We start from the raw sequence: 18,070 nt of genomic DNA on the forward strand, positions 1-18,070 counted from the left end.
AAACCCCAATTCCCAGCTTTTCCCTTGGAATTTTGCTCTTTCTAAACCCAATTCTCAGCTTTTCCTGGAATTTTCCCCTTTCCCAGCTAGAATTCTCAGCTTTTCCCTGGAATTTTGCTCTTTCCAAACCGCAATTCCCAGCTTTTCCTGGAATTTCCCCCTTTCCCAGCCAGAATTCCCTCATTTGGGGCTTTTCCCCACTTTCCTTTCTGAGCTTTTCGCCAGCATTCCAGGGCTTTTCCCACGGATTTTCTATGGATTTCACGGCTAATCCTCCCTTTTTTCCTTCCAGAAACCGGGAATCCTGGGCGATTCCCCGCTCAGCTCCCTGGCCAGCCCCCCGGGAAGCTCCTGGGGGAGCTTTCCTCAGGTAAAGCCCGGAATTCCCAAGGAATTTCCCCCCTGGGTGTGAATTCCGGGCTGGAAAACCCCACGGGGAGGGATCAGGGTGGGGCTCAGGTTGGGTTTTCCAGGCGGGAAAGGGCGGATTTGGGTGGGAAGGGCGGATTTGGGTGGGAAAAGGCGGATTTAGGATCCTCAGATCCCTCCAAGCCACTTCCCACTCATTTCCTCCTCACGTTTTCAGCACTTTTCCCATTTTCTCCCGCTCCTGCAGCCCCCAAATCCCGGGGCTTTTTTGGGAATTCCCCCTTCCCAAAGCCAAACCCGTTCCCAAATTCCTTCTCCAGGTGCTCCCTTGCCAGGGGACGTGGCCCAGGGACACGGGAAATCCAGATTTTGCCGAAAAGCGCGGCCCTGGCGTCGTTCCTGGCGCAGGCGGGGACGGAGCGGGAGAAGTTGGGAACGCCGGGGACCCCCCCAGGACCCCCCGCCTTGGGATCCGCCCTCGGAGCCGTCCCCAAATCCAAGCAGGGCGAGAGCGGAGCCCCCGCGGTGAGGATCCCAAAATTCCCCCCAAATTCCGGGGTGGGAACTCCAAATTCCGGGGTGGGAACCCCAAATTCCGGGGTGGGAGCCCCAAAATTCCAGAGTGGGAACCCCAAATTCCGGGGTGAGAACCCCAAATTCAGGGGTGAGAACCCCAAATTCCAAGGCAGAATGCCAAATTCTGGGAGTGGGATCCCTAAAATCCGGGTCCGGGAACCCCAAATTCTGGGATGGAGCTCCTGAGCCCCCTTGGAGCCCCCAAATGCCTCCAAATCCCCCCCAGGATCCCCCCCAAAACCCCATCGGGAACCCCCCTGACCCCTCTAAAACCCCCCCAGACCCCTCCAGGACCCCCCTAAATCCCTCCAGGACTCCCTAAAACACCCCCAAATCCCATCGGGAGCCCCTCTGACCCCCCTAAAATCCCCCAAAACCCCTCCAGGACCCCCCCCAAACCCCTCCAGGACCCCCTAAAACACCCCCAACCCCTGTCAGGGACCCCTCTGACCACCCCAAACCCCCCCTAAAGCCCCCCCAAGCCCCCTCGGGAACCCGCCTGACCCCCCAAACCCCTCCAGGACCCCCTAAAACCCCCCCAGACCCCATCGGGGAACCCCCTAACCCCCCTAAAATCCCTCAAACCCTATCAGGGACCCCCCAAAGCCCCCCTAAAACCTCCCCAACCCCCATTGGGGACCCCCGTGACCCCCCCAAATCCCCCCCAAACCCTATCGGGGGACCCTCTGACCTCCCTAAAACTCCCCCAAACCCCTCCAGGACCCCCCAAATCCCCCCCAGACCCCATCAGGGCCCCCTCTGACCCCCCTAAAACACCCCCAAACCCCGTTGGGGACCCCCCTGACCCCCCCAAACCCCTCCAGGACCCTCCAAACCACCCCCAAACCCCATCAGGGCCCCCACTGAACCCCCCCAAGCCCCTCCAGGACCCCCCAAATCACCCCCAACCCCCATTGGGGACCCCCCTGACCCCCCTAAAACACCCCCAAACCCCATTGGGGACCCCCCTGACCCCCCCAAACCCCTCCAGGACCCTCCAAACCACCCCCCAAACCCCATCGGGGCCCCCACTGAACCCCCCCAAGACCCTCCAGGACCCCCCAAATCACCCCCAACCCCCATTGGGGACCCCCCTGACCCCCCTAAAACACCCCCAAACGCCATTGGGGATCCCCCTGACCCCCCCAAACCCCTCCAGGACCCTCCAAACCACCCCCAAACCCCATTGGGGACCCCCTGACCCCCCCAAACCCCTCCAGGACCCTCCAAACCACCCCCAACCCCCATTGGGGACCCCCCTGACCTCCCCAAACCCCTCCAGGACCCTCCAAACCCCCAAAACCACCGCCAAACCCCATCAGGGCCCCCCCCCGACTCCCCTAAACCCCTCCAGGATCCCCCAAATTCCCCCGAGCCTCATTGGGGGCCCCCCTGAGCCCCCCAAACCCCATCAGGGTCCCCCCCTGACCCCCCCTGACCCCCGCAGGTCTCTCTGCTGGGGGAGCCCCCCAAGGACCTGCGGATCCCCCTCAATCCCTACCTGAACCTGCGGAGCCTCCTGCCCACGCCCGCCCTGCCAGGTGAGCCCGGCCCAGCTGAGCCCGGCCCAGGTGAGCCCTGAGCCAGGTGAGCCCGGCCCAGGTGAGCCTGGCCCAGGTGAGCCCGGCCCAGCTGAGCCTGAGCCAGGTGAGCCCGGCCCAGGTGAGCCCTGAGCCAGGTGAGCCCGGCCCAGGTGAGCCCGGCCCAGGTGAGCCTGGCCCAGGTGAGCCCGGCCCAGGTGAGCCTGAGCCAGCTGAGCCTGAGCCAGGTGAGCCCAGCCCAGGTGAGCCTGAGCCAGCTGAGCCTGAGCCAGGTGAGCCCAGCCCAGGTGAGCCCGGCCCAGCTGAGCCTGAGCCAGGTGAGCCCTGAGCCAGGTGAGCCCTGAGCCAGGTGAGCCCGGCCCAGGTGAGCCTGAGCCAGGTGAGCCCTGAGCCAGGTGAGCCCGGCCCAGCTGAGCCTGGCCCAGCTGAGCCCCGGCCATTCTGGGGGTGGGTTTGGGGTGGATTCCCCGTTTTTAACCAATCCCGAGGGGATTTTGTTGGGTTTTTTTTTTTAGGAGCTGCTGCCAAAGGGTTTAAGGTGAAACCCGGAGTTTTGGGGACCCCCCGGCTCCCGGCCCCCCCCCGCCGACCCCCTCGCCTTGGAATTCCAGCCGGTGAGCTGGGGGTGGGGGTGGGAATTTTGGGATGGGAATGGGAATTTTTGGGGCGTTTTTAAGGCCTGGGACATCTCTGGTTTTCTTGGGAACTGGGGAAACCTGGGTTTGCCAGGAATTAAGGGGGAAAAAAGCCCCAAATTCCTGTTTTTCCTGGGAATTTGAGGGGAAAAAAACCCAAATCCCTGTTTTTCCAGGAATTAAGGAAAAAAAAAAAAAATCCAATCCCTGTTTTTTCCCAGAATTAAGGAAAAAAAAGCCCCAAACCCCTTTTTTTTCTCAGAATTTGAAGGAAAGAAACCCCAAATCCCTGTTTTTCCTGGAATTTGAGGGGGAAAAAGCCCCAAATCCCTGTTTTTCCTGGAATTAAGGAAAAAAAAAAACCCCAAATCCCTGTCTTTCTCCAGGAATTAAGGAAAAAAAAAAAACCCAATCCCTGTTTTTCCTGGGAATTTGAAAGGAAAAAACCCAAATCCCTGTTTTTCCAGGAATTTGAGGGGAAAAAACCCCGATCTCTGTTTTTCCTGGGAATTAAGGGAAAAAAGCCCCAAATCCCTGGTTTTTCTCAGAATTTGAAGGAAAAAAAGCCCCAAATCCCTGTTTTTTCCAGGAATTAAGGAAAGAAACCCCAATCCCTGTTTTTCCTGGGAATTGGAGAGAACAAAACCCCCACACTGCCCATTTTTCCCGGGAATTTCGGGCATTTCCCCCTCTAAACCCCTCCGTTTGTTCCCGAGCAGGATTTGGGATCCCGGATTTTTCCCCAGAGCCGAGACCAGCCCGGATCCCTCCTGGGGGGCTTCGGGAGCACCAGGAACAAGGTAAATCCCCCCTTCCTCAACTTTTGGGGGAAAATTGGGATTTCAAAACCCCTTTCCCATTTTGGGGGGAAAAATTGGGATTTCAAAACCTCTTTCCCATTTTGGGGGGAAAAATTGGGATTTCAAGACCCTTTTCCCATTTTCTGGGGGGGAAAAATTGGGATTTCAAGACCCTTTCCCATTTTTTGGGGGGAAAATTGGGATTTCAAGACCCTTTCCCATTTTTTGGGGTAAAATCTGGGATTCCAAGACCCTTTTCCCATTTTTTGGGGGGAAAATCTGGAATTTCAAGACCCTTTCCCATTTTTTGGGGGGAAATCTGGGATTTTCAAGACTCTTTCCCATTTTTTGGGGGGAAATCTGGGATTTCCCCGTTTTTGGGGGGCTGCATCTCCCTGTGCTCCTGTTCCAGGTCTCCTCCTCCTCCTCGGGCTTCGAGAGGGGGAATTTGGGAGCCCCAATTCCCCCCTTTTTTTCGGGATCCTCCAATTCCTACTTCACCAGCGGCCTCCAAGCCGGCCTCAAGCAGAGCCACCTCAGCAAGGTGAGACCCCAAATTCCCCAGCACCGCCTTCCCTTTCTTCCCCCAAATCCCTAAAAAATCCCTTTAGAATCCCTTTAAAATCCTTAGAAAGTGTTGAAAAAAATCCCCAAAAAAACCCCCCTGAAAATCGTTTTTTAAATCCTTAAAAAATCCCTTAAAACTCCCCTAAAAAATCCCTTTAGAAATCCCTAGAAATCCCTTTTAAATCCCTAAAAAGTCTTTAAAAATGCCTTTAAAAATCCTTTTACAATCCCTTTTAAAAATCCTTCTAAAAATCCCCTAAAAACCCCTTAAAAATCCCTAAAAAGTCCTTAAAAATCCTTCTAAAAATCCTTCTAAAAATCCCTTTAAAATCCCTGAAAATTCCCTGAAAATTCCCTTTTAAAAATGCTTTAAAAACTTCTTAAAAACCCCCTAAAATCACTTAAAATTCCCTTCAAAATACCTAAAAAATCTCCTAAAAATCCTTTTTAAAAAATCTTTACAATCCCTAAAAAAATTCCTTTAAAATCCCTTTAAAACCCTTAAAAATCATTTTTAAATTCTTAAAAATCCTTTAAAAATCCTTTAAGAAATTCTTTAAAATTCCTTTAAAATCCTCTAACAATTCCCTAAAAATCCCTTTGAAAATCCTTAAAATATCCCGAAAAATCCCTTTAAAGTCCTTGTAAATTCCCTTAAAAATCCCCTAAAATTCCCTTTAAAATCCCTGAAAATCCCCCCAAAATCCCTTTTAAATCCCTTTTTAAAAATCCTTTAAAATCCTCTAAAAATCCCTAAAAAATCCCTTTTTAAAATCCTTTCAAAAAATCCCTAAAAATACCTAAAAAATGCCTAAAATTCCTCAAAAATCCCTTAAAAATCCTTTTAAAAATCCTTAAAAATCCAAAAAAAATCCCCCAAAAATCCCCTAAAATTAAAAATCCTTTAAAATCCCCCAAAAAATCCCCAAAAAATCCTTTAAAAAATCCTTTAAAAAATCCCTTAAAAATCCTTCTAAAAATCCTTAAAAATCCCTCAAAAATCCTTCTAAAAATCCTTTAAAATCCCCAAAAAATCCCTAAAAAATCCTTTAAAAATCCTTTTTTAAATCTCCTAAAATTAAAAATCCTTAAAAATCAAAAAAAAGTCCCTTAAAAATCCTTTCAAAAATCCCCAAAAAATCCTTTTTAAAATCCCTCAAAAATCCCCTAAAAATCCTTGTAAAAATCCTTAAAATCCTTTTTAAAATCCTTTAAAATCGCTCAAAAATCCTTTTAAACATCCTTAAAAATCCCTCAAGAATCCCTTAAAAATCCTTAAAAATCAAAAAAAACCTTTAAAAATCCCTTAAAAATCCTTTTAAAATCCCTTTAAAATCCTTTTAAAAATTCCTCAAAAATCCCTTTAAAATCCTTTTAAGAATCCCTAAAAAATCCTTTTAAAAATCCTTAAAAATCAAAAAAAAAGCCCAAAAAAATCCTTTTTAAAAATCCTTAAAAATACTTCTAAAAATCCTTAAAAATCCCTCAAAAATCCCTCAAAAATCCTTTAAAAAAATCCTTAAAAATCCCCAAAAATCCTCTTCAAAATCCTTAAAAATCCCCCCAAAAATCCCCAAAAAATCCTTTTTCAAATCCTTTAAAAAATCCTTAAAAATCCCCGAAAAATCCTTTCAAAATCCTTAAAAATCCCCCAAAAATCCCCAAAAAATCCTTTTAAAGTCCTTAAAAATCCTTTAAAATCCCAAAAAAAATCCTTTTAAAAATCCTCAAAAATCAAAAAAAAAATCCTTTTAAAAACTCCTTAAACCCCCCCCCAAAAACCCTTTAAAAAAATCCCTAAAAACCCCCCAAAATCCCTAAACCCCCCTAAACCCCCTCATTTTCAACCCCAGACCGTCGGCATCCCCCCGAGCTCCGACTCCATCCTCACCTCGGCACCCCCAAACTCGCACTCCAAGGTACCAAAACCCCCCAAAAAAACCCCAGAAACCCTCAAAGCTTCCCCCAACCCCCCCAAAATCCCCCAAATCCCCCAAAATCCCCCCAAAATCCCTTCCTTTTCCTTCGCAGACCCCGCTGGGCGCCCAAAAACGCGGCTTTTCCCACCTGCTGCCGTCGCCCGAGCCCAGCCCCGAGGGCTGCTACGTGGGCCAGCACTCGCAGGGCCTCGGTGGCCACTACGCCGACTCCTACCTGAAGAGAAAAAGGATCTTTTAACCCCAAAAATAACCCCCAAAAAAAAAAAAAAAACCAAAAAAAAACCCCCCTCTGGCAATGCTGCCCAAACGCGCCTCGCGTTCGCTTCGTTTTTTGGAAGGTTTTCACCCATTTTTGGGAGATTTGGGGCATTTCTCGAGGGGGTTTTTGGGGTTTTTTTGGGGTTTTGGCAGAATTGGGTCCCGATTTTAGGATTTCGGATGCCCCCACCCCACACCTCCAAGGATTTTTTTGGGGTTTCCGGGGGTTTTTTCTCCCTCCCCTCCCCACAGCAGCACCTGGGAGCCCCCAAAAAACGCTCCCTGCCTTAACCTGCTGCTGGCCCCCATCTCGGGGCTCCCCAACCCTTTTTTTTTGGGGAGATTTCCACCTTTTTTCCCCACTTTTGGGGTTGCTCTCCCACTCCCCCGTTTTGGGGAGATCTCCCCGTTATTTTTGGGGGAGGTTCCCCCCTTTTTGGGGCGTTCCCCTCCTTTTCCTTCGTGGGCTTTCCAACCCTTTTGGGGTCTCCCCTTCATTTTGGGGTCCCCTCCCTCACTTTTGGGGACCCTCTTTGAACATTTCACTGCTGTTGGGGGTGGGGGTTTTTTTGGGGTTTTTCCCCCTTTTTTTACCAACTGGAGCCGTCGCCATTTTACGCTTTTTTTTTGGGGTAAAATCGGCCTTTTTACTTTTAACTCTGGTTTTTGGGGTTTTTTTTTTTAAACAACCAAAATTTCCTCATTTTCGGGGGGTTTCACCCCCTTTTCCTTTTATATTTTTTTTTTCTCTCCCCTCCGCCCCCCCCCACCCCCCCCCCCCCCGCTCTGTTTTGGGGCAGTTTCCCAGGATTTGAGTTTTTCTCCCTGTTTTTATTGTCTGGTTTTGCTGTAAGGGGGGGATTTGGGGTGGGGCTGCGTCCCCCCCCCAGCCCCCCTCGATTCCCTGACCCCAAAAATAAAGTTATATTTATATCTCTACCCTTTTTTTGGGTTATTTTGATGTCATTTCGTTACTTCAGATCACCAAGAACTGCCCCAAATCCCAAAAACCATCCAGAACCCCCAAAACCCCCAGAACCCGCCCCAAAGCCCAAAAACCAACCCCCAGAACCCCCCCAAACCCCAGAACCCCCCCAAAAACCACCCAGAACCCCCCAAACCCCAAAATCCTCCCCAAAAACCACCCAGAACCCCCAAAATCCCCCAAAAAAACCACCCAGAACCCCCAGAATCCCCCCCCAAAAAACCACCAGAACCCCCAAAATCCCCCCCCAAAAAAACCACCCAGGACCCCCCCAAGCCCCAAAATCCTCCCCAAAAACCACCCAGAACTGCCCCAAACCCCCAAAAACCACCCAGAACTCCCCCAAACCCCAAAATCCTCCCCAAAAACCACCAGAACCCCCCAAATCCCAAAATCCCCCCCCCAAACCACCCAGAACCCCCAAAATCCCCCCCCAAAAAACCACCCAGGACCCCCCCAAACCCCATGAACCCCCCCTAAGGCACCGCCCACGGCCCACCCTGACCCTCCCCCACCAGAGGGGTCCCTCTCCTCGCTCCAAACCCCCCAAAATCCCCCAATTTCACCCCAAAATCCCCGCTCGGGCTTTGGGACCCAGCGGGGCCCCGCCCCCTCCCGGCCCTGGCCCGCCCACCCGCGGGGGTCACGTGGCCCGGTCACGTGGCGTCCAACATGGCGGCGCCATGGCGGCGGCGAGCGGCGGCTCCGTGACGCGGCGGCTGCTCCGGGGCGTCTCCCGGAGCCTCAGCGGCGGCGGGCGCCGCGGCCGAGGAGCCCGAGGCTGCCGTGTGGGTACCGGGGACACCTTTCCGGGCCGGCGGGACCGGAAGCGAGTCCCGGTGCTGAGTCCGGTGTCGTGTGTGTGTCGTCCCCCCCCCCCCCCCCCCGCCGCCGCTTTCCGCAGGGTTAACGTCGTGTTCGTGGACCGGGAGGGGCGGCAGGTGCCGGTGCGCGGCAGAGTCGGGGACAACGTGCTGCACCTGGCGCAGCGGCACGGGCTGGAGCTGGAGGGTCGGGAACGGGAACGGGGCTGGGACTGGGAACGGGGCTGGGAACGGGAACGGAACTGGGAAAGGGAACGGGAACGGAGCTGGGACTGGGAACGGGGCTGGACCGGGACCGGGACCGGGAACGGGACTGGGACCGGGGCTGGGAAAGGGAACGGGACCGGGACCGGGGCTGGGAAAGGGAACGGGACCGGGAACGGGACTGGGACCGGGGCTGGGAAAGGGAACGGGACCGGGAACGGGGCTGGGACCGGGAACGGAACTGGGAACGGGGCTGGGAACGGGAAAGGACCTGGGAACGGAGCTGGGAACGGGACCGGCAGCGGGGCTGGGACCGGGACCGGGAACGGGATTGGGAACGGGACTGGGACCGGGGCTGGGAACGGGAACGGGACCGGGAACGGGGCTGGGACCGGGAACGGAACTGGGAACGGGGCTGGGAACGGGAACGGACCTGGGAACGGGGCTGGGAACCGGAACGGGACTGGGAACGGGGCTGGGACCGGGAACGGGGCTGGGACTGGGAACGGGGCTGGGAAAGGGAACGGGACCGGGACCGGGGCTGGGAAAGGGAACGGGACCGGGAACGGGACTGGGACCGGGGCTGGGAAAGGGAACGGGACCGGGAACGGGGCTGGGACCGGGAACGGAACTGGGAACGGGGCTGGGAACGGGAAAGGACCTGGGAACGGAGCTGGGAACGGGACCGGCAGCGGGGCTGGGACCGGGACCGGGACTGGGACCGGGAACGGGATTGGGAACGGGACTGGGACCGGGGCTGGGAACGGGAACGGGACCGGGAACGGGGCTGGGACCGGGAACGGAACTGGGAACGGGGCTGGGAACGGGAACGGACCTGGGAACGGGGCTGGGAACCGGAACGGGACTGGGAACGGGGCTGGGACCGGGACCGGGGCTGGGACTGGGAACGGGGCTGGGAAAGGGAACGGGACCGGGACCGGGGCTGGGAACGGGACCGGGGCTGGGAAAAGGGAACGGGGCTGGGAAAGGGAACGGGACCGGGAACGGGGCTGGGACCGGGACCGGGGCTGGGAGCGGGAACGGTTCCGGGAACGGGGCTGGGAAAAGGGAACGGGGCTGGGAACGGGAACAGGACCGGGAATGGAGAAGGGAACGGGAACGGGACTAGAAAAGGGACCGGAACTGGGAATGGGGCTGGACGGGAGTGGGGGGAGCCCGCTCGGGGGTCCCGGTGCTGCCAGGAGGGTCCTGGGAGGCTCCCGGTACTGACAGAGGGGTCCCGAGGGGGGTCCCGGTGCTGCCGGGACGGTTCCCGGGGGTCTCACGGGGGTCGCGGGGGTCCCGCAGGCGCCTGCGAGGCCTCCCTGGCCTGCTCCACCTGCCACGTTTACATCAGCGAGCCCCACCTGGGCCGGCTCCCGGCGCCGGACGAGCGGTACCGACACCCCCAGAGCCCCAAAACCCCTCACGGGGGCCCCGCGGAGCTCTGGGGAGACCCCAAAACCTTCCCCCCCCTCCGCCCTCCATCGCAGGGAAGAGGATCTGCTGGACCAGGCGCCGCTGCTCCAGGAGAATTCCCGCCTGGGCTGCCAGGTCCTGCTGAGCCCCGCGCTGGAGGGGGCCCGCATCGTCCTGCCCAGGGTCACCCGCAACTTCTACGTGGATGGACACGTCCCAAACCCCACTGACCCCGGGAGGGGCACCCCCGGACCCCCCCGGACCCTCCAAGGAAGGGGGGGCCCCCCCCAAAAAAAAAATTGATCCCTCCTTCCTCATCCAAGGTCACCCCCAAATTCGGGGATGCGTCCCCAAACCTCCCTGAGCCCGGGGGGGGCAACCCCAGACCCTCCAAGGAAGGGGGACCCACCCCAAAAATAATTAATTCCAGCTATCCAAGGTCATTCCCAAATTTGGGGACGCATCCCTGAACCCCCCTGAGCCCGGGGGGGGCACCCCCGGACCCTCCCAGTAGCGGGACCCCCCCCCAGGAGGGTGGGGGGTTCAACCTGGGGGGGTTTTAGGGTGACCCCCCCCCGTATTCCCGGGATTCTGGATTCGGGATAACGAGCGTTGGGTCGTTAATAACAAATTGGTCTCGTCTGTGAGGGGCTTTTGAGGTCTTTCTTTTGGGGTTGGGGGGGTTTTGTGCCCCTTTGGGGGGTCCCTGTCCCCCTTTTGGGGGTCCCCGCCTTGTCCCTCCCCCCTCTCGGGGGTCTCTGCCCCACCTGTGGCTCCCCAGCCCCGCTCTGGGGTGGGATCCCGGCCCCACCTGCGCTCCGTCCCCGCCCGGGGTCGCTCCCCACGCCCCCCGCCCGCCAGCTGGAGCGGGTTAAAGGCGGCTCCCGGTGCCGGTGCCGGTCGGGGATGGGGGGAGCAGTCGGTGTTTCTGCGGGGGGAGCCCCCCGATTTCTCGCTGCTCCGGCGGCTGCTCTGCCCCGAACCCGAGCCCGAGCGGCTCCTCCTGACCCCCGGGGGGGCCGCGACCACCGAGGCTCGCAGGTGGGAACCGGCACCGGGACCCCGCCCCGGGTCAGGGAACCGCCGCTGTGGGGAAGGGGCGTGGGGAAATCGGGGACCCGGGAGTCGAAATGGGGGTTCGGGGGGTCAGGGGGGATTCGGGGCTAGCGGGACCCCGCTTCTGCCCGGGGAACCGGGGGGAAGGACCGGGAGTGTTCGGCTTGGAGGGAACCGGGGGCACCAGGGGCAAGAGCCGGGGCTGGTCCCATCGTGGGGGGGACCGGGAGCACCGGGACCGTCGGTGGCTCCTCCCGGGGGTGTCCCCAGCTGCCCGCTCCGTGCCCTGACGCTGCTCCCCGCTCAGGACGGGGCTTCCGGAGCCCCCCCCGCGGCCCCGGAGCCCCCCGAGTGTCCCGGGGGAGAGTCTCGGTTTCCTGCAGGAGGCCGTGCGGCTGCTGAGCCCCCCGGCACCGCTCCCGGTGCCTCCCGCCGCCCTCCCGGAGCACCCGGAGGTCTCCGCGGCGCCCACCGGGAGCCTCGACGCCCTCAGCCTCATCGACCTCCAGTGCCGGCTCTTGGCCGGTGGCGCCGGCAGCGACAACGGGACGAGCACCGGGACTGGCACCGGCACCGAGAGAGGCACCGGGAGCGGGCGGCGGCGCAAACGGGCGCGGCCCCAGCGCGGGGCCGACCCCCGGGACCCCTCGTTCCGGGGGGTGACGCTCCGGATGCGCCTGGCGCTCCCCAGGGGTGACACCGGCGACTGTCGCCTGCTCGTCACCGCCCGCGCCCACAGGTACCGGCCCGGGGGGGCTCCGTCCGTCTGTCCGGGACACCGGGGGGGGCAGCGGGGGGCTCCGTCCGTCTGTCCGGGACACCCGGGGGGCAGCGGGGGGCTCCGTCCGTCTGTCCGGGTGCGCTTTTGGGGTCCCCCAGACCCTCCCCTGCGCCGTCCGTCTGTCCCTTCCTGTCCCACATCCCCTTCCCCTCTGCCAGGAAAGAACCCCGGGGGGGGGTTCCCCATTCCAGGGGGGGGATTCCCCATTCCAGGGGGGGTTCCCCATTCCAGGGGGGACTCCAGGGCTGTCCCCGTGCCCTCCCCTGACCCCCCCTCTCCCCAGGATTCCCACCTGGAGCCGGGGCAGCGGCAGCTCCGACGAGGACGCTCCCGTCCCCAGGGGTAAGATCGGGGTCGGGGGAGGGAGGGGAGGTCCTGGGGGTGTCCCCCCCGTGTCACCCCAACACCGCCGGGGTTTGGGGTCCCCCCGCAGGGCGCAAGCGCTGCACGTCCTGCAAGACCCGCCGGACCCCCATGTGGCGCACGGCCGAGGACGGCACCGTCCTGTGCAACGCGTGTGGCATCAGGTGAGGGACAGGGACACCCCGCTGACACCTCGGGGACCCCTCTGGGACCGCGGGGTCACCCCAAGGCTTCCTCCAGGTACAGGAAGTACCGCGTGCGGTGCCAGCGGTGCTGGAACATCCCTGGGAAGAGCGGGACGCCGCAATGTCCCCGATGTCCCACGCGGCCGGCGGGGACAGGAGGTGACAGCGAGGACGCGACAGCGGCAGGGTGACGGTGGTGGCAGCGGTGACAACGAGTGGAGGGTGGCGGGGTCCCTTGGGAGCAATTAAATGTCCTGGTGTCCATGGCAGGTCGGTGTCACGGTGTCACCCGCGCTGGGGGGGGGGGACGGGTGTGACATCGGGGGAGGGGGCTCGATGACATCGCCGGTGGCCGCAGCAGGGATGAGGATGGGGGTCCTGGGGGAGGGCTGGGGGCAAGGGATGGAGCTTGGGGGCAAGGTGGTGACTGGGCTGGGGGTCCCTGGGATGGGGGGACAAGGCTCGGGGACAGGGGGGTGGTGGCCTCCCATCAAAACGGGATCATTTATTGGGTGTCACTTTATCCGCCCGGGAAGAGCTGGCCCCGCCCCCGCGGCCCCCCCGGAGCACCCAGCCCTGAGTTGCGGCTCCCAAATCCTTCAAATCCCCCAAAATCCCTTTGGGACCGAGGAGGGCTCTATGGGGACCCCCAAACCCCCTCCCCACGCGGCCAACAAGCGGCCTCGGAGGAGCCCTCGTTGTCCTGGATGTTGTACCCCCTAAAATCCCCCCAAAACCCCTGCGATGGGGCGGGGGGGGTCTTTGGGGTCCCCCAAACCCCTCAAGAATGGGGATGGTCCCGGTTACAGCTGGATCCCAAAAACCTCCCCGCGGTTGTGCCGGTGCAGCTTTGAAAGAATCCTTGGCATCCTCGTACCCCAAAAGCACCCCAAAACGCCCCGAGAGCGGCTTTTTGGGGTGTCCCCGGCAGGGAGGGGTTAGGGCTGGGTGAGCTGGATGCCGAAGATGTCGCCGCGGTTGTCGCGGTGCCGGTGCAGACACGCGGCCTCGGAGGAGCCCTCGGCGTCGCGCACGTTGTACTCGCCCTTCTTGCACGCCGTGGTTTTCAGGTAGTAGCCCCCGGCCACCGCCAGCCCCAGCGCGGTGACAGCGCCCAGCGCTCCCAGTGCCACCAGCACCGCCAGCCAGCTCTCTGCGGGCCGGGAGGCGCCGGTGTCACCGCCGGTCACCGCGTCCCCTCCCCGCTCCCCGCTCCCCGCCCTTCCAGTCCCCATCTCACCGTCCACCCGCACCACGACGCTCCCGGCTCGCCGGCCGTGCCGGTTGCTCGCCGTGCAGGTGTAGAGGCCCCGGTTGGCCGTGGTGGCCCTGGTGACGGTGACCGAGCGGTTGTCGGCGGCCAGGCGCAGGTTGGGGGCGGGGGGCAGCGCCCAGGTGTAGGTGGGCGCCGGCACCGCCTCGGCGCCGCAGTCCACGGTGAAGCCGCTGCCGCGGGTGACGTTGGCGGAGGGCAGCACGCGCACGGTGACAGCGGCGGGGCCGTCTGCGCCAGGGGGACAGCGGCCGGGGCTTAAAATTAACCCCAAGGCCCCCCTTTTCCCCCCCAAAGATCGCTCCCCGCACTCACACTCGACGGCGACCGTGACGTTGCGGACGGCGGAGCCGTGCGCGTTGGTGGCCCGGCACTGGTAGGTGCCCGCGTGGGCCCGGGTGACATTGGCGGTGGCCTGGGAGGGGTCCTGGCTGTCGCCCAGCTCGGCGCGGGTGGCGTTGGGGGTGGCCGTGGCGATGTCGCGGCTGTCGCCCAGCTTGGCGCAGGTGACGCGGGGCGGGGGGTTCCCGGTGGCGGCGCAGCCCAGCTCGGCCGGGGTCCCCTCCAGCCACAGCCGCCGCTCGGGGCAGCCGCGCTCGCCGATGCTCGGCTGGTCTGGGAGCGGCGGGGAAGGGGGGGTGATGGTCCCGGGTGACCTCCGAGATCAACCGGGAGCCCCCCGAGTCCCCCCCCCGGCACCGCTGGGGCCGGTCCGAGCACAGCCGGGCCCCGCCCGGGGGGGGTTCCGCCCCATCCCCAGCACCCCCAGACCCCGGTCCCTGCCGCAGCCCGGTGCCACCCCGGTGTCCCCTCCCGCCACTCACACTCCACGGTGACAACGACGCTCCGCACGGCCACCCCGTGCCGGTTGGTGGCCCTGCACACGTAGCGGCCGCCATCGGCCCGAGTGACCACGCGGCCGCCCCGGCCGTGGGTGACCGCGCCGTGCTGGGTGCCGCCGTCACGGGCACAGCGCGTGCTGGGCGGGGGGTCCCCGTCGGCGCGACATTCCAGCTCCCGCCGCTGTCCCTCCACCCACACCCGGCGGGCCGGACACCCCGACTCGGACAGCGTGGGCTCATCTTGAGGAGGGGACACAGAGAGGACCCGGTCACCGCCGCGGCCACCGAGGGGCCCCGCCGGCATCCCGGTGCCGTCCCCGGTGCCACTCACACTCCACGCGGACGGTGACGCGCCGGCTGCGCGTCCCCAGCGCGTTGGTGGCGTTGCACACGTAGGTGCCGGCGCGGGCGCGGGTGACCGGCTCGGGTTCGCCGGTGGCCACGGCGACACCGTGGCGGCCGCACACCACGGTGGGCGCGGGGTTGCCGGTGGCGCGGCAGGACAGCGCTTCCCGCGTGCCCCGCACCCACGTGCGGTTGCCGGGGCAGCCGCTGGCCGGGATTTCGGGAAGATCTGGGAAAGAAAAGGGAGGTTGGGAATGCCGGGAGCGGCGGCGCGGCGCGGGCGGGCGGGGGGCGGCGCTGGGGACACGGTGGCACCGGCAGGGGACACGGCCCGGTGCCGGGATGGCGCGACACTCACAGAGCACCGCGAGCCGCGCGTCCGTGTCCTTTGTCACCACGGTGTCACCGACGGCCAGGCTGGCCCGGCACCGGAATTCGCGACCGTCGTCGTCGCGCCGGGCCACCACCCTGAGGTCCAGCCGGGGCTGCGGCCCCTCGGCCAGGACGCCGCCGTCGGCATCGCGGAGCTGCAGCCGCACCGTGGCTGGCTCGGTGGCACCGGCGTGGCACGTCACCGTCACCTCGCTGCCCGCCGGCGCCGAGGCCGGGCTGAGCTCCAGGGCGGGCGCCGGGAATCCTGCGGGAAGGTTCCATGGATCCGAGCGGATTTGGGGACCCGCGGTCCCCCCGCCACGCCCGCCCCGGTGCCTTACGGTAGACGTGGAGCTGCCTCCGCGCCGTCCGTGCCGCCGCGGCCACCGCGGCCGTGCAGCTCAGCTCCCGAGGGCCCGGCGTGAGCGGCGACAGCGTGGCGGTGGCTGTCACCGTGTCCCCGGCCACCGCCACGGTGACGTTCAGCGGCTCCTGGTCCAGGGCGGCGGTGACGCGGATGTCGCCGGCCGGGAAGGCGCCGGCGATCCGGCAGCTGGCGGTGCCGGCGGTGCCCGCCTCGAGAATGGCGGGGGCCTGGAGCTGGGGGGGCTCCGGGAGAGCTGCGGGGACAGCCCGGTGTCACCGGGAGGGGCCACGGAGGAGATGCCGGTGGCCAGGCCGTCCCCAGGCCCCGGTGGGGACACCAGGCCAGCGCTGTCACCGGCACCGTGACACGTCCCTGGAGCCAGGCACAGCATCCCAAAGGCCAGACCCTCACCAGGACCGCGATGCCCGTGGGGCCCCGGCGCCACCGGGAGGGTGACAGAGAGGCCACCGCGGATGGGGACAAGGACACCGCCACGCTACCGTCCCCGCGGCCACTCACCGAACACCGACAGCGTGACGGGGACAGCGGCACGGGCGAAGAGGGGCCCGTGCGGCCGCAGCGACAGCTCGGCGTGGCAGGTGACATCCTGCCCGTGGTCGCCGCGGGTGACGGTCAGCAGGTGACTCACGGCCACGCTGGCGCTGCCCTCGGTGTCACCGAACCTCTCGGTCCGCAGCGTTTCGGCGCCGCGCCGCAGCGTCACCGTCAGGTTCCTCAGCGGGGCCACCTCCAGCACGTGGCACGTCAGATTCCGGCTGTCCCCGACCGCCGCCGCCGGCACCGGCTCCAGCGCCACCCGCTCCGGCAGCTCTGCGAACGAGGCGGGTGCCACCGCGGTGTCCCCCCGGTGTCCCCCCGGTGCCCCTCGGTGTCCCCTCGGTGTCCCCCCCGGTGCCCCTCGGTGTCCCCTCGCTGTCCCCTCGGTGCCCCCTCGGTGTCCCCCTCGGTGTCCCCCCGGTGTCCCCCCTGTGCCCCCCGGTGCCACTCGGTGCCCCCCGCTGTCCCCGGCACTCACGGTAGACCAGGACGCCGGCGCTGGCGTTGGCTTCGGTGTGGCCGCAGCGGCCGGAGCAGGTGACGGGCCCGGGGTTCCACTGGGACACGTTTTGGAGGCGGAAGCTTTGCCAGCGGAGCCCCCCGGCCCCGGGGGCGGCGGGCAGGGGGGTCTCGAGCCCCAGCGTGGCGTTGCCCCCCGGGCAGGCGCTGCGGCTGCAGTTGATGGCCACCGAGCCCCCGAAGGCCACCACGGCCACCCGCGGCCAGGCCACCACGGTGAAGGTGCCCCGGGCGACCCCTGCGAGACCCCCACCACGGGCAGCCCCCCCGGCTGGGCACCGGCACCCCCCCGATTCCGGCTGGGGGGGGGACCCCGGTGAGCCTGGGCTGAGACCCCCCCAACACTGCCGGGGTCCCCCCGTGTGCCCCCAACCCCCCCCCCCCGGTCCTAAAGGTCCCCGCAGTTTTGGGGTCCTGGGGGTCTCTGTGTGTGATCCCCCCAGTATTTGGGGTCCCCATATTGGGTTGGGGGTTCCTGGGGGGGTCCCTGTGTGTCCCCAGCCCCCCCAGTCCGAAAGGTCGCTGTGATTTTGGGGTCTTGTGTGACCCCCCCCGCTTTTAAGGGTCCCGGTATTGGGTTGGGGGTCCCCGTGTGCCCCCTCCTCAAACACTGAAGGGTCGCTGATGTTTTGGGGGGGGGGGGGGTGTCTCTGCAGGTCCCCCCTTCCCACCGCCCCCGCCGCCCCCATCCCTGGGGTCCCCAGAGTCGCGTGCCCTGCCCCCCCCCCCCCCAAATTAAGGCGGTCCCTGCTGATTTTGGGATCTCCAGGGGTCTCCCTCAATTAACGGTCGCTGTTTTCTGGGATCCTCAGAGACGCCCCCTCCCCATTCTGGAGGGACCCCCCCGCCCCCCCCAAAAAAAACCCCTCGACGACCCCCCACCAAAAAAAAAGAACCCCTGGAGCCCCCTCCCCTTTTACCTGCGAGCGCCAGAACGAGGGGGGGCAAAAGCCGCGTGGCGGGGCCGGGGGGTCCCATCGGGGGAGGAGGAGGAGGAGGAGGAGGGGGAGGAAGAGGAGGAGGAGGATGGAGCGAAGGAGGGAGGGAGGAAGAGGAGGGTGGGGATGGGGATGGAGCGGAGGAGGATGGAGACGGCGAGGAGGGAGGGGGGGAAGGGGGGAGGAAGAGGAGGATGAGGAGGGGGGATGGAGACGAGGAGGGAGGGGAGGAAGAAGAGGATGAGGATGGGGAGGGGGATGAAGCGGGGGAGGAGGAGGACGGGGGGAAGAGGAGGAGGATGGGGAAGGGAGAAGAGGAGGATGGGGATGAAGCGGAGGAGGAGGAGGATGGG

General features: G+C 62.5%; 3 protein-coding genes across 4 annotated transcripts; 2 read left to right on the forward strand and 1 right to left on the reverse strand.

Annotated features, from left to right (window-relative positions):
- Window positions 1-239: 239 nt before the first annotated feature.
- On the forward strand, window positions 240-7,625 carry RAVER1 (ribonucleoprotein, PTB binding 1). 2 transcript variants are annotated; one of them, XM_048289861.1, is made up of 8 exons: window positions 240-370; window positions 690-894; window positions 2,393-2,486; window positions 3,002-3,100; window positions 3,841-3,921; window positions 4,334-4,465; window positions 6,342-6,407; window positions 6,520-7,625. In XM_048289861.1, the coding sequence occupies exons 1-8, from the start codon at window positions 255-257 to the stop codon at window positions 6,975-6,977; spliced, it is 1,251 nt and encodes a 416-aa protein (XP_048145818.1). In that variant the 5' UTR covers window positions 240-254; the 3' UTR covers window positions 6,978-7,625. The 2 variants fall into 2 exon arrangements, with proteins under 2 accessions (XP_048145818.1, XP_048145819.1); XM_048289862.1 differs by lacking the exon at window positions 6,342-6,407.
- A 711-nt stretch (window positions 7,626-8,336) lies between these two features.
- On the forward strand, window positions 8,337-10,765 carry FDX2 (ferredoxin 2). Its single transcript, XM_048289863.1, has 3 exons — window positions 8,337-8,682; window positions 10,008-10,095; window positions 10,193-10,765. Exons 1-3 carry the CDS (start codon window positions 8,355-8,357, stop codon window positions 10,419-10,421), a joined length of 645 nt encoding a protein of 214 aa, XP_048145820.1. The 5' UTR covers window positions 8,337-8,354; the 3' UTR covers window positions 10,422-10,765.
- A 2,215-nt stretch (window positions 10,766-12,980) lies between these two features.
- Window positions 12,981-17,811, reverse strand: ICAM5 (intercellular adhesion molecule 5). The gene is made up of 10 exons (XM_048289860.1): window positions 17,700-17,811; window positions 16,739-17,017; window positions 16,222-16,533; window positions 15,677-15,955; window positions 15,322-15,600; window positions 14,950-15,192; window positions 14,601-14,858; window positions 14,092-14,391; window positions 13,744-14,007; window positions 12,981-13,656 (listed from the first exon to the last, which is right to left on the reverse strand). Exons 1-10 carry the CDS (start codon window positions 17,755-17,757, stop codon window positions 13,442-13,444), a joined length of 2,487 nt encoding a protein of 828 aa, XP_048145817.1. The 5' UTR covers window positions 17,758-17,811; the 3' UTR covers window positions 12,981-13,441.
- Window positions 17,812-18,070: the final 259 nt, after the last annotated feature.

This window comes from Corvus hawaiiensis, chromosome 32 (assembly GCF_020740725.1).
Source record: "Corvus hawaiiensis isolate bCorHaw1 chromosome 32, bCorHaw1.pri.cur, whole genome shotgun sequence".
Classification (NCBI taxonomy): Eukaryota; Metazoa; Chordata; class Aves; order Passeriformes; family Corvidae; genus Corvus; species Corvus hawaiiensis.